The sequence below is a fragment of the Gigantopelta aegis genome, chromosome 4 (genome assembly GCF_016097555.1).
Source record: "Gigantopelta aegis isolate Gae_Host chromosome 4, Gae_host_genome, whole genome shotgun sequence".
Taxonomy (NCBI): Eukaryota; Metazoa; Mollusca; class Gastropoda; order Neomphalida; family Peltospiridae; genus Gigantopelta; species Gigantopelta aegis.
The window spans coordinates 3,937,407-3,952,666 of NC_054702.1; the positions used below are offsets into that span (position 1 = coordinate 3,937,407).

General features: G+C 36.5%; 1 protein-coding gene across 1 annotated transcript; it reads left to right on the forward strand.

Moving 5' to 3' along the window:
- The first annotated feature begins 7,113 nt into the window (after window positions 1-7,113).
- On the forward strand, window positions 7,114-13,664 carry LOC121372073 (T-box transcription factor TBX15-like). Its single transcript, XM_041498334.1, has 6 exons — window positions 7,114-7,267; window positions 7,578-7,680; window positions 10,028-10,109; window positions 10,357-10,557; window positions 11,961-12,101; window positions 13,239-13,664. Exons 1-6 carry the CDS (start codon window positions 7,114-7,116, stop codon window positions 13,314-13,316), a joined length of 759 nt encoding a protein of 252 aa, XP_041354268.1. The 3' UTR covers window positions 13,317-13,664.
- The last annotated feature ends 1,596 nt before the right edge of the window (window positions 13,665-15,260 follow it).

Here is a 15,260-nt window from a genome sequence, read left to right on the forward strand (position 1 = left end):
ACCTACATGGTGTGGCCCACGTCGTGTTATCTCAAGTATCACATTTTAACTTCACATGTCGCTTATCTCTGGGATGGGTGGTGGTGCTAAACTATGTTGGGTATTATTGTTGTATTGTTCACTGTTTTATTTATTTATCGTTTTTAATCATAGTTTTATATATTTATCCATGTATCCATTTATTCGTCCGTCTGTCCGTCCGTCCGTCCGTTCGTTCGTTTATTTATTTATTCTTTAATTTGATTTACTAGTGTTTATATTTCTGGCATAGGCAGATGCAAAATACACACATATAGGCTAACATCATTATAGCCATTTTTTAAAGTGGTAGTCCTCCTAAAGACGGAAAAGACAGAATTGAAGCAATATATATCCTCATAAAGTACCTAACTGTGAGTCACCACGTGACTGTAACCTCCTGTAACATTAGTGACTATTATAACTTCTTTTGGAATCGGTCTTGTACAGTGACTATGCTGAATATGTTAATGGAAGATCTGTAGGCTACTCGTCGAGTATGCTTCTGTAACACACTGTTATAATTTTCTTGAAAAAAAAAGGCTTTCTGTTTAGTGTCAAGTACTTTTAATAAATAATAATCTCGATATTAAAGGAATACAGACTGTTGTCAAACTCTAATGCGAATATATAGAACTTTCATTCATATTTATATATACGGAAACTGATTTGACGACATTTATTGAAAGGAGAAAAGAAAACCGCTGTTTAAAATGTTTAAAGTAATGAAAGGAATGACTCCCGATTTCTTAACTAATTGTATACCAGAAACATTGTCTACATGTTAAGAAATCGGGAGGACACATCCATTCCTTCTGCTAGAACAAGTTTATTAAAATCATCCTTTATTCCAATGAGCTCTGCAAGTTTTGATTTAGTAAATAAATCTGGGAGTGGCAGTTCTCTTTGTAGCGGTTCTTTTTTATTGTGGCGGTGCAAAAACAATGTGTTGTCCAGTAAAGGATATCAGGAGTGGCGGTTCTGCTATAGACGAGGCACTAGATACAGATCCATGGAATCAATCACCATTTTGCCAAATGCCTATTCGGCTCTGCATTGTGCTGAGATACGGTCTGGATCACGGGTAACGGTTTTGTCGTTCAGATCAGCTATTGATCTATAGAATAACTGAAACCCAGAAATGACAACGTGTGAAACAACATCGTCTTTCAATAAAGCAATAATGCTACTGGTAGTTAAAGTTTCAATTTAATATTCCTGTACAATAAAACAGAATGTATATTTCAAACAAGATTATGACATGGGTGTAGTCCTTTAAATGCTGAATTGTACAAGTATGAACTTAAAACAGACCCATCATGTATCTGTATATACCGATTAGAAAACAATGTCCTTTTGTTTTCCTTCGATAAAATATATGAACAGCAGACACGGGTTCCAAGTAATTCCTTACAGTATTTTCAACCAATATATTTACATTTACAGTTAAATGGACAAACACATTAAATGATGCTAATAATAAAACATATTTACTTGTGTAAAAATATTTATCCAACAAACTCGTCGTTTTGATTACTAAATTATAATTTAAATTACCATGTGGATTATTTGTTAGTGTGATAACGACCGTTTAATTGTACACGAAATATTATATGTATGTATGTCTTCTTATATCGCTATTTCTTTTCTCATATTATTTAGTATATATTTTTTTCTCTCTGGTTACCATGGGCTGTTTAAATGTAATATAAATCCCCGTTATGTAATATGGTCGGCAAGTATATTGTATGTATATAGGAGAGGACCTCGTAAGTTAGTAAACTTGTGCCTGATCCTTTTGTTCTCTGTGCAATAGAACATGTTTTCAATCAAATCGATCAATAAAATATTTCGCTAGTTTTGGTATGAAGATCTGTGGAAGAAAATTAAGTTTGCACAGCACCATTCACTTTTGAATGCATTTCAATACAATTTCAGAACAGATTCTGTGAAAAATAGGACAATGTATTTTCCTTGTAAAAAAATCAACAAAGGCTGACCACGACAATGTTGAGCACCATTTCATGTTCTTGTTATATAAGTGGCAGCATACCACTTCACAGTTGTTATCTTTAGTACCAAAAATAAAAAGTAACTTCAAACCAATGAGTTATTTAAACAACCTTTCAAATTAAATTATATCTGTGCCAAAGAAAATATAAATACGAACGTAAATATGATTAATTAAATATGTGATTTATTAAAGCATAAAGATAAATTGGCCGAAGAACCTAACATAGACAGATGTTCATTCCCAATATTTACCAGTACCGTTTTGTGACTGTCTAAAATGCATTTATTTTAAGTAGAATTTTGTGCTGCCTTGTTTCAATTAAGGTCCATGCATGCTTCTTTGTACACACATATATTAATAGTTAGTTGGAGAAAGGTCCATCTATTAGACTTACACCTTACAACGTTACAACTATACGAGGGAGTTCGTATTAGGGTGCGAATCAAATGCGTACCAGCTGCAACGCCGATGGTACCGAGGTCGGTCCATTACCCCGACCGAAACTACGTATGTTTACAATAAACACGATATAAAGTGAGACAACGCCGATGGTACCGAGGTCGGTCCATTACCCCGACCGAAACTACTTATGTTTACAATAAACACGATATAAAGTGAGACAACTACTTGTTTTTATTAATGAGACACAACAAGTCCCTTGTTGAGTGATGGTAAGAGGCTGAGAAAGATAGGCTATCTAGTGATAACCTGCTAGTAACAGACAACAATGGTGATGTTTAGCAGACGACAAGATAACGCTGCGGTCAAACACATATTATACTGTCATCAAAGAGGTGACAACGTGTTGCAAGATACCGCCAATCAGGTGATGCCTCCACGCGCGTGACGTCACAACTGGCGCGACCAACATTGATGTTTTTGATTGGATACAAATACGTTTTGTATCAGTCATGACCTCTTCAGTTTGACAACGGAAGGTTGCAGACTGTTTGGTCCAGTTTTGATCTTCCATTGTCTCAAGTATTCAAGTCACTGGTCACTGATAACATCCCATTCATTCATCAAGCAGGACGTTCAACTGGATAACATAGTACTAAAGAAGACGTATCTGTTCTCAGAATTCATCTGGTGAACTGAAGTCAGAGGTTATGACTACGACAGGCGTGCTTGAACAGTTTTCTTGTGGAAACACACCAAAAGTTACCTATACCCTCACATATATCATGGACCTCACTTCTGGTCTAGAAGAGGCTTGGCTGAGCCTGGGTTGGCTATGGCCATCATGAAGCGTATTCTATCCCTTCTCGCCCATCTTTTGCACATTTCATGAGAATTGTAAAGATAAGCCAAAACAGACGTGCTTGAACTTGCCGTAGAGGAAGCACAAGTCAAATGATAGAATGAGTCTAGGGCTATTTTATTTGCTATATGTGGTAATTGCATCACGTGGTCTGAATAAAATATCCGCCTCTCCTCCCTCCAACAATATGTTTTATTTGGAGACGTCCAAAGAAAAGAAGCGTTTTACTCCATAATACTCATACCACTTTCCATTTGGAAGTTAACTACATGCATGTCATTCCATTCCATAATAAATCCCCCATATGCTCCCATACTAACTAGATTCATAGCAAGGACCTTTATCTTATTTCCTTCAATAGGCAATACCACATCATTAAACTGTCATTCGCTGCTTGCAACTGGTGCAAGAAAGGTGTCTCAGTCCGCCACGATTAAAACAGATTTAAACTGTTACCATGAAACTAATTCAAGACCTAATCATGATTATTATTTTCATTTCGTTTTTAATTTAATTTAATTTTATTTTTATTTTATTTTATTTTATTTAACTTTATTTTAATTTTAATTTTATTTTTATTTTTATTTTTATTTTTATTTATTTATTTATTTTATTGTATTGTATTTATTTATTGTTCTTTGTTTTGGTGTTTGAAGACAAAGCTGATGTCAGAATGTTTGAGCGATTTTATTAGATTAACCTGTATCCGCTTGAAATCGTTTTTGTTTTTTTCTTCTTCTTTTTTTTTGACAGTAAGAAAGACCCATCACTGACTCGGCAAGAGGTCGTGGCAGCTACTTAACTGCACTAAATATCTACACTGATTGCCCTATGACGATCCTAGACTACGTATGTATACATAGATAAATCAAACCCGTTTACGAATTATGTCTATAACATACTCTTCAAAAAAGTAGGGGAACTCTAATAAGAATTTACAATTGCCAAAATTGTAAGGTATATTAGCTGTGGGGAATGGTTATATGATAATAGTGAATTAACTGGGCAAACATTACAACCGGTAGTTCAGTATTACAGTAGGTTTTATGACCACCAAAGATCTTGAAGGAAAAGTGAAATTTGAAATCGCAAAAACAATAAAAATTACTAAAAACAAAACAATAACAACTGTATGATCAACACAATGAAAAAGATTGTCAAAAATAATGTTCCACAGTGATTAATCGACCTTCCCGGAAATTGTCAAAATCGAGAATGACACCCTACGCATGTGTACGGGGAAAACTGCGTGATGCATGCAAACTATGGAATGTGTTTCGGTGTGTTGATAAACAGACCTGAACGTTCTTTACTAGGATGTCTGTGGTCAAAACGTATGTTCGGTCTAATAGTTGATATTAACATTAATATTTCAGGTGCCCCTACTTTTTTGAAGATTATATATCATTGTTCTATAATATGAAAACACTATATTTAAATTGTTATTGAATTTGTTAACCATATATTTTAGTTAAGAATTGTTAAGTAAACTCATATAACTATGAATATAGCATTAGATATTTTATCTGGGTCCCAGACATGGGCAGACACTCCACTGTAAACCCCGACTAAACATCAGTGATCTTAATAGTCATAAATTATTTCGATATATCTCAGATGATCCGTCTTGTTCTTGTGGGCATCCTACAGAAGATACAGATCATTTAATTTTCTACAGTTCCCGGTACAATGTTTCATATCCCACCGTACCATATGTTGGTTTTCTATAATACAATTTCAAGCCTTGTAAAATTTCATTAGGACGTCATTATATATGCAATATATCTGTCAAATTATTACCCATAAATATGAACTATACATCTCCCTCGATGTATTAACTGAAGAAAGTGGAACATTCCATTGCTAATTTTCGATATAACCTAATGTTTTTACAGCTCCCCTAGTTTGGCACAAAACTGTAGTACTTAGTTACAGGTACCTAGTACATTTTCCAAGCATAATTGACCTTAACACGAGGGTGCTGGATGAAGTAAAATGACATGACATACATCAAAACGTTTTTGACAACAAACACTGTCATGTATAACACCAATGGCAGGACTGATAGTGTTACTTACCCTATCAAAGGTTAGAATGAGAAATCGTACTGTAACTAATTAAATGGGGTCGACTATTTTCCGACGATTTATGCATCATTACATGTACATACTTGACCCATTTATTTATTCTGAAGATGGATCCTCCGCCTCAGTGTGAGCACTGTCTGTGTACTCTGACGGTACGCCACATTTTAGTAGAGTGCAATCATCTGAAGGAAATTAGACAAGATATATTTGGAAGAAGAAATGTGATGGTATAATTTCGATTCCATCCTGAAATTTTGTTGCAGTTTCTTCGTGATACTGAATTTTAGTTTGACCTGTCTGTGATATTTATATTTTTTGCAGTTAATTGCACTGTGTTTTAATTTACCTCTTGAATTTTTATATTGATGTTGTTCATCACTTAATTTGTGCATTTATTGTAGTTTGACACCCGGTAGCCGATGTATTTTTCGTGCTGGAGTGTCCATCCATCCATTCATTCATTCATTACATGTACATGTACATGTGCATACAACTCCTGCATCTTAAATATGGAAATAAACTTTAATACACAGCGGGAAAATAAACGTCTGTGAGCATTGGAATATAATTGTTGGAAAGACAAAAAATTATAATAAACATTTCGAAGTTAAATTTAATGGCTATACGACGTGTGGTCGCTGTTCAGATAGGTATGTGGAGTTTTATCTTCTTTTGATTCTTGTAACCTTGTTGTTTGTCATTAATTTAACAGCTCATTCTTTGATGATACACACAATTGTGTTTTAATTTTGTTATTACTAAAGGACGGTATCGTAAGGAGAAAATACAATAACTAAGGGATTTGTACCGTAACTAAGGAAGTTGTAATTAAGGAAACTGGGGTAAGTTCAGTCAACTGCTTGTCGTTAACGTCTGCTAGACTGATTTATGCGCTACGCATTAACCCAAATGGCCACGTCGGAAACCAGTCAAATAGTTCGCGAACGTTAGCGAACCATTCGCTGGCTGAACTTAGGCCAGTACTCTGACTAAGAAAACTTTACTGTATCAAAGGGGAGTGTACTGTAACTAAGGGGACGGTACTGTAATTTTGAGAATGTATAATAACTAATTAGACTGTACTGTTACTAAGGGAAATGTGCTTATTGGAACTGAACTGTGACAAAGGGAAGTGCATTGGTAACTAAAGAAATTGTACTATAATGAAATTATTCTTACTGTAAGAAAACTGTCCTGTAACTAAGGAAGCTGTAGTATATCTAAAGAAATTGAACTGTAAGGGAAGTGTACTGTAAATATGGGATCTGCAGTGAAAGTCAGAGACAAAATGGGTTTATAACTCATGAATGGACCTGTAACTTAGAAAACGTTATTGTAATTAAAGGGATATATAATACTAAAGTTCACAGAGCAACTAAGGCTATGATCAAGACAGTTAGGCAAGAGACGGTACTGCAAAAAACATAAATAATACCGTTAGGCAAGGTAAGGTACAGTAAAAGAGGAAATTAGATTGTAAACTAAGTGAGCGTTTCTGTCACTAAGGGATGGAGGGGTACTCTGAGTTTCAAAGAGGGGTACTACAGCTCCACTATCCGTGCAACCGTCTTTCTACGGAAGGAACACTCGAGGGCAGGGCGAGTTCTCACACTTGTGATAAAAACATTCGAGTTGTCGTCGTAGACCTTATCTCGCTCGTCACTTATCTTCACGTAGTCCGTCTCTCTATCCAGCTCGTTATCGGTGGACAAAATATAACCACATGCACCGCAATGACCGCGTCACTCGAACACAGACACACGACGTCGCACACGATGCTCAGTCCCAAGGCCAAAGCGTTTTCCGTCGAGCAGCTACTACGACGACCACTGGAGGAGGATGTGGCGAAGGAGAAAAAATCATCAGATCTTTTTCACATTCCACGTGGTAACAAATGTTTTGAAAAATATAATAATCATTCATTATAAGTTGTTTTGTGTAAATAAAAAATAATTTAATATATTAGGTGGCTGTAAATAATGTCGGAGTGGTTCATTATTGCTGTTGCTGCTGCTGCTTAGTTTTTATATAGCTCGATATAAATTGTGTATCCATTTTGGGACTTTTTAAATAATATGTTTTGCAGTTTGAAATGAATGGTATTTACATGACACCTATTCCATACTAACTCCAACGGCCACGTATCCTCGCGAACCATTTGAAAAGTATGAGTATTAGAAATGGATTATGTTTACAGGTGATGATCGAATGGGGGAGGTCCGAGTGGAATTGTGTCATGGTGACCTGTGGGAATCATTCTACAGACTGGGAACAGAGATGATCATCACTAAAAGCGGAAGGTAATACTTCTACTGTGTTCTACAATAATCATGGTGACATGTGACAATATTACAACTAAGGTGATATATAGCAATATAATAGTGTATTCAAGGTAATATATGACAATATTTAACCATGGTGATATAGAGTAACAATATAAACATATAAAAATAGTGATGTATCATACACTATAAATAGTTTAATAATACAAATATGACCGAGTTCGCATCTTTAAGATCCTGCCTCGGTGGTATCGTGGTTACGCTATCGGACATAGGGTTGGTAGGTAGCGGGTTCGCAGCCCGGTACCGGCTCTTACCCAGAGCGAGTGTTAACGACTCAGTAGGTAAGTGTAAAACCACTAACAACTCAGGCCCGTAGCCAGGGGGATTGGGGGGATCGGACGATCTCCCCCCGCAAGATTAAGAGTTCCGCTCGAATGGAGAAAAAAAATCGGATTGTACATCTAAAATTCCTTGTCCCCAAATAACCAGGATAACGTAACAAGACCGTCTGTCTGAGGTTCCATTTGCCGAAGGTTCGATCCTCCTTAGTGAACCCGTTTGATTATTTTCGGTCCCAACCAATGATCCATAACTGGTCCATCAAAGGACGTGGTGTGTGCTATTCTGTTTGTGTGATGTGGGAAGTGCACATAAAGATTCCTTGCTGTTATTTGGAAAGAGTAGCCATGTGGCGACAGCGGATTTCATCTGTGATCAATAACCGCTGATTAGTACCAGGCTATTTTACATGCATCCACAACTTAATGCAACTTGTTAACGTATATTTCGCAACAAAAGTTAAGGCCGTTGCACTCCAAACCCGATTGTCGCCACGGTTTTCGCAACGATTTTTGGAAATAGGAACTGATCCTATTTTTGCATAATCGCTGGCGAAATCGCGCGCTATATATATAGAATTTGACTTCACACCCATTCAATCGTGAGGTGATTTCTCTCGACCTGCAAAATGGTTAGGAAAGAAGATATTATTATTCATGTACAAAAACAAAGTATCGGAAAAACCATTCACAAAGCAACGAACGTTCACGAAATAAACTATATGCCCTATTCACCATAGCGTTGGCGTTTAGTTAGTATTGGGTGATCTCAAAACCGGCGAGGATTATATTTCCTACGTGCATGTAGCACTGTCATTAACAACAAGGCCTCTTCCTCGCTGTCGAAAGACAGGTCGTGTTGAAGAACTGGCAAAATACCACTTCCCTCCATGCTGGACGAGAGTGAACTGGCACCAACCTATACATGTATATATATATATATATCTGAGGAACTCCATATGTGTATGTATGTATGTATGTATGTATGTATGTGTGTGTATGTGTATATATATATATATATATATATATATATATATATATATATATATATAGATATATAACTAACACACACACACACACACACACACACACACACACACACACACACAGTCTACGGCTCCGCGCCTTCGGCGCTCGCGTTTGACGAGTTCCGTCTACATGAAATTTCGACCCCCCCCCCCCCCCCCCTGCTAATCATGCTGGCTACGGGCCTGTCAACTAACCCACTGCCCTGGACAGATAGCCCGATAGCTGAGGTGTGTGCCTAGGACAGGAAGCTTGAACATTAATTAGATACAAGCACGAAAATAAGTTGAAATGAATGAACGAATGAATCTTTAAGAATGAAACATACTGATAATATAACTCTTGGTTTGCTAATACTAGAACGGAACATACTGATAATATAACTCTTGGTTTGCTAATACTAGAACGGAACATACTGATAATATAACTCTTGGTTTGCTAATACTAGAACGGAACATACTGATAATATAACTCTTGGTTTGCTAATACTAGAACGAAACATGCTGATAATATAACTCTTGGTTTGCTAATACTAGAACGAAACATACTGATAATATAACTCTTGGTTTGCTAATACTAGAATGTAACAAAGCTGACGACCTTTAAGTTCATTTACAATGCGGCAATTTTAACGAAACCTGTAACAGCGCAACGAATAAAACGTTTGATTTGTTTAACGACACCACTAGAGCACATTGATTGATTAATCATAGGCTATTGGATGTAAACATTTCGTAATTTTGACATATAGTTTTAGACTAATAGAGAGGAACCCGCTACATTTTTTTTCCATTAGTAGCACCATCTCACAGACAGGATAACACATACCACGGTCTTTGATATACCAGCCGTGGTGCACTGGCTGTAACGAGAAATAGCCCAGTGGGCCTATCGACGGGTCCCGCTCCTCGAATAAGACATCATTTTGTTCTTTAGACCTTACCCGTCATTTGGTGTGATGAAAAAGGCAATCAGGTGAGGGGTTTTTTCTTTTCTAGACGGATGTTTCCTCCGCTGAGGCTGCGTGTCCTGGGAACTGAACCCGGAGCCAGATACACCATCAGCCTCAACTTCGTCAACGTCGACTGTCACAAATACAGATACATCTACAGCAGGTACGGCGCGTGAGATCACAGGCACTTACAGATGGTGTAATTGTTAATTTATACATCACTGCCATACTGTAAGTCTCTAACGTGGTGTCTTTTGATTTGAATACATTATCTAATCAAAATTAAATACATTATCCAGTCAAGATATCTGTCATAAAATTTAAATAGGTACATTATGCGCTAGCTTTTCTGCACACGCTATATGAAAAAGGTAGATAATCTGGCAATCTTGTTTGATTTTCAGCTCCAAATGGATTGTTTCTGGTAACGGAGAAGCTCTGGCGGACGGACACCGATACGGACACCCAGACAGTCCGTTCAGCGGACACAGCTTAATCAATCAGATCATATCGTTTGACAAAGTGAAGTTAACCAATAACCAAAGTCGGAAACCAGGCCAGGTGCGGAATTCATTGTAAACTATAAATCGTTCGCCTGATGCGTGGTTGGTCTAGGATCGATCCCGTGAGCGGATCCAATTTCCAATTCTTTATTGACCTTGAGCTGGACAGCTCATCAGTAGATAACAATACATAAAAAGGTGAACAGTCATATGTTGTACAAAACAGTATAAATATATGCTAGGAAAATGCAAACTATATACATAACTATTTCTCACATTTGAGGCATAGTATAGAAAATTTTCCAAATTACGTAACTGTTTAATACAATGGACGTTAAACGATTGAATAAGTAAGACAGAAGGATTTTTCCAATAATAAGGTTTGATATATAATTTTTTATAATCATTATCTTCAATTTCATTAATGCAAGCAAAACACATTCTTTTAGAACTGTCAATCGTATGATATCTGCCAGTAATAATAGCTAAATTAGGCTATTTCTCGTTCAAGGTAGTGCATCCTGACTGGTTTATCAAAGACCGTGGTATGTACTATCCTGTCTGTGGTATGGTGCATATAAAAGATCCTTTGCTACTAATGGAAAAACGTAGCGGGTTTCCTTTCTAAGACTATATGTTTGACACCCAATAGCCGATGATTAATACATTACTGTACTCTAGTGGTATCGTTAAACAAAACAAACTTTAACTTTCATTGTATACTAATATTAATGTGTGTAGAATACGTAGTCATACCACCAATAGTTTAGTGTAATATAGTCGGATATGCTACTGTTACGTTTGTTGTTTAACGACACCACTAGAGCTTAACGTTGATAAATTAATTATTGGCTACTAGATGTCAAGCTTTTGATAATTCTAACACAGTCTACATTTTTTCCATCAGCAGCAAGGAATCGTTCATATGATTTTTCCCACAGATAGCACAGCACATACCACGGCCTTTGATAAATCAGTTGTGGGGAACTTGATGTCCTGGCGTTATGTTACTGAAAGAAAGAAATGTTTTATTACACCATGTAAATAGTCTTCAGTAATGGTACAGAGGTTATGTCGAAAATATTCGACAAGTTTGTTAAAACATCAGCTACCATAGGTGTCGGAAGATAACAACTGATTTAGACATTAACTTGACTTTTAACATTAGGGAAGAGAGTTGGGGAGGGTATTGCCCTTCTACCCCCTACCCCCTCCCGATTCCGACGCCTCCAGACTACTTCAACATATAACGAACTACAGCTCATCATCATCATCATCATCATCATCCTTATCATTATTATCTTGATATCTTAAGCCGCTTGAACGTATCATCGTATTCCCTTTTCGCACATTTGTAATATTTTATACCAAGTTTTTTGGGCAGATTGGGTGTGTTGTTGTTATTATTATTGTTGTTGTTGTTGTTGATAACATATTAAACAATGATCTTTCATATAGATACATTTTAATCCACAGATGTGTATGTCGTCAATGCAGAGATTTCAACCTCAGATCCACGTGGAGAAGCTAGAGACAGATAACTCTGTGATTTCTCACACCGTGGTGTCGTTCCCACAGACGACGTTCATGGCTGTGACAGCTTATCAGAATCAAGAGGTAAGAGCATCAGTGAAGCTACGCACTCACTGTGTGACTTGTATGAACGATCTTAAGCATGCCAATATTAGTCGTCATATTTATGATAGGCATGTGAGTATTATATGATATTAAACGAGCTTCCATTTCGTATCATATTTATGTCCCGAGTAAAATCATTTTCAATTGTCACGAGCATTGAAAATTATTCCACGAGGGACATAAACATGATACGAAATGGTAGTGAGTTTAATATCCTATTTATTACCTATAATCGATCTTAATTTATGTCACTCAAGTGGTTGATGTTCCTGTAAGGTTATAGTGCGCCAATCGATGACGTCGAAGTGTTACGTCCCACTACGCCAAGTGGGACGTATCACTTTGATACGTACCGAAATATGTTTAAACATATGGGTAATAATCATGATTATCAAATGCAATAATATGCAATAATGAATTTATACAACTATAGCAATAACCTAAGGAAAGTATTTTTTTTTTAAAAACCCCCACACACACAAAACTAGTTGACTATTTAAGCTGTTGACGGACTGTATTTTAATAAGCAAGAAATCGTTTAGCGGTTTTACAGATTTCTCTTTCAGGCTAGCTGGTAGATAGCAAATAAATTTTATGTCATCTAAATTCAATAACTGCAAATATTAGGTATACAATATAGCAAGATATACCTTTATTTGATATTTATGACAGATATTTTAAACTGATGTTTTAATTTATAAAGGTGCACACTTATACTTATTGATTAGAGTAGTTTCCATATTATTCTCACGGCTCTGATGACCTACGAGTCAGGTCTTTGATTTCATCTTCTGCTAGGACATTCGTACTTCCGCTCAAACACATCAGTTTAGTTAGAGGTGTAAAGGCAAAGTCATTTGTCTATTTTGACGCTCCGCCTCGGGCCACAGATATCATCATATTATAGTCATCAGGTTGTTTAACCTGTGTTGCCAGTTCCGACAATGTATCTTTTTTTAATTCCGTTCAAATTGAAAACTTTACCAACGCACTCGTTTATCTCTTTTTAACTAACTCTGTATCACATTAAGAAATATCTTGTCTCATCACTGATACAGATATGATGTTGTGTATCAAGACTTCCGATTTAGTTCGGCCTATCTTTTTCTTTTTCAGATAACTCGATTGAAGATAGCCAAAAACCCATTTGCGAAAGGATTTAGGGAAGCAGGCAAGAACAGACAGTACGTTTGAAAATAATTTTATTTAATAAAAAAAAAAATTAATTCGATATTTTACACAGGGTTAAAAAAAAGTGTTTCTTTAACATTACTTGATTACTTTAGTTTATAAAACACAAACGTTACTACCTGACTTCACTGTTGATCGATGATGTTGTCTATTCATGTCTACAATTACTCGTGATTCAGGGCACCTGTACTTTAAAAAATACTCATACCTTATTACTTTACAGTTTCATCTTTCACTCACTCGGGCATTAGTTTATTTTCTATAGATTTCTCATTTGTTGTATAGCTATTAACTATCATCTGTGATGTAGTCACTGTCTTTAGATCAGACGAAGTAAACGAGGTGTTGCCATATGCAGTTTTTTCATACACGTCAAACATATTTTAAATAGGTCATCACTAGATGCCGTCGTGACGTCATTACAGACTTTTCTGAGCGAAAAGGAGTCGGGGTTTCGAAAACGAAAGGGAAAGGACGTTATTGAAGGTAAACATTTTTCAATTTATGTCTCAATTCACATATGTCATCTTCATATATTTCTACTCTGACATCTACAAGTTTCAATTTCATAAGCATCCTCCACAAAGACCTGGTATTTAAATAATTATTTAAAAAAAACATTTTGATTATTTCCTCGTTACTACAAGTCAATACTTGCACCACAACAATTATCACAATATATGTTTTTGTTGTTTAACGACACGATTACAGCACCTTGATTAATTAATCATCGGCTATTGGGTGCCAAACATTTGGTAATTATGAAAAGTAGTCTTTAGATGAAACCCATTACATTTTCCCATTAGCTGCAAGCGATCGTTTATATGCATTTTCCCACAGACAAGACAGCACACATCGCGATTTTTTATATACCTCTCGTGGGGCATTGGTTGGGACGGGAAAAAAACAATGGGTTGTTTGAAGAGGTTCGATCCTTCTCACAAATAGCAACAATGTAGAAACGAAATTAGTAGACCTAGAAATTATCTTAATTAACAAAGCGAGAACGTCTTGCTTTCATATTTTATATCTATTGTGTTGAGTGCGTCGTTAAATAAAGCATTTCCTTCCTTCTTCCTTCCTTCATCTATTGAAAGGCCATACGCCTATCAGTCAGCAGTGGCGGATCCAGCGTCAAATCGAGCAGGGGTCACAACGAGAAGGGGAAGTAGGGGGGGGGGGGGGTGGTGGTAATTTTGCAATTTTTAAAATATTGTCATAACTGGCAGGGACGGAACAGGAATTTTCACGGTGGTGGTATTCAATAGTATTCAAAAGTAAACTAATATGTATTATCTGTATAGTAATCATCCTCAAAAATATTAAGCTGAACATTGTAAACATGTTCCTCGCTAAAAAAAAAAAAAAAAAAAAAAAAAAAAAATGCATTATTTCCATCGTAAACACTGGATTTTTCGGGACACTTCGATTTTCGCATGGGGTTGCCTCTTGGATCCAGGCTTGCAGTCCTTCGGGGGCAGTTCTTATGCTTAAATTGATGCAACAAACTGAATTATACTTAACTCAATTAACCTACCGAACATTTCTTGTATTGTTGATTAATATGTATTGGCGTAGCCGGGGGGGGGGGGGGGGGGTATGGGGGGCAATGCCCGGCAATCAGCCAGCTTTTTATCCCCAACATCTTTTATATGTACATGTCGCCTCATTAATAGTATGGATTCCTCCTTCCAATGTGGGTGCAATTCCCCCTCCCCCCGCCCTCCATATAAAATACTGGCTACGCCAATGCCTATGCACCCCTCCTCCTACTCTATCGTTCCTGATAAAGAAACAATTAAACAAACAAACAATAACTTACCTCTATTCATATATCCACTCAACATTTGCAGGCAATGATGGAACAGAACAGCATAGTAGTTAGGTAGTATTAGATCCATGCACATATTATTTATATTTATACATATTTAAAATAAATATGAGTAT

Coding starts and splice junctions, on each gene's coding strand:
- LOC121372073 (XM_041498334.1), top strand. CDS start 7,114: ATGACCGCGTCACTCGAACACAGACACACGACGTCGCACACGATGCTC. Junction 7,268..7,577: donor TCTTTTTCACATTCCACGTG/GTAACAAATGTT, acceptor TTATGTTTACAG/GTGATGATCGAATGGGGGAG. Junction 10,558..11,960: donor GCCAGGTGCGGAATTCATTG/TAAACTATAAAT, acceptor TTTAATCCACAG/ATGTGTATGTCGTCAATGCA.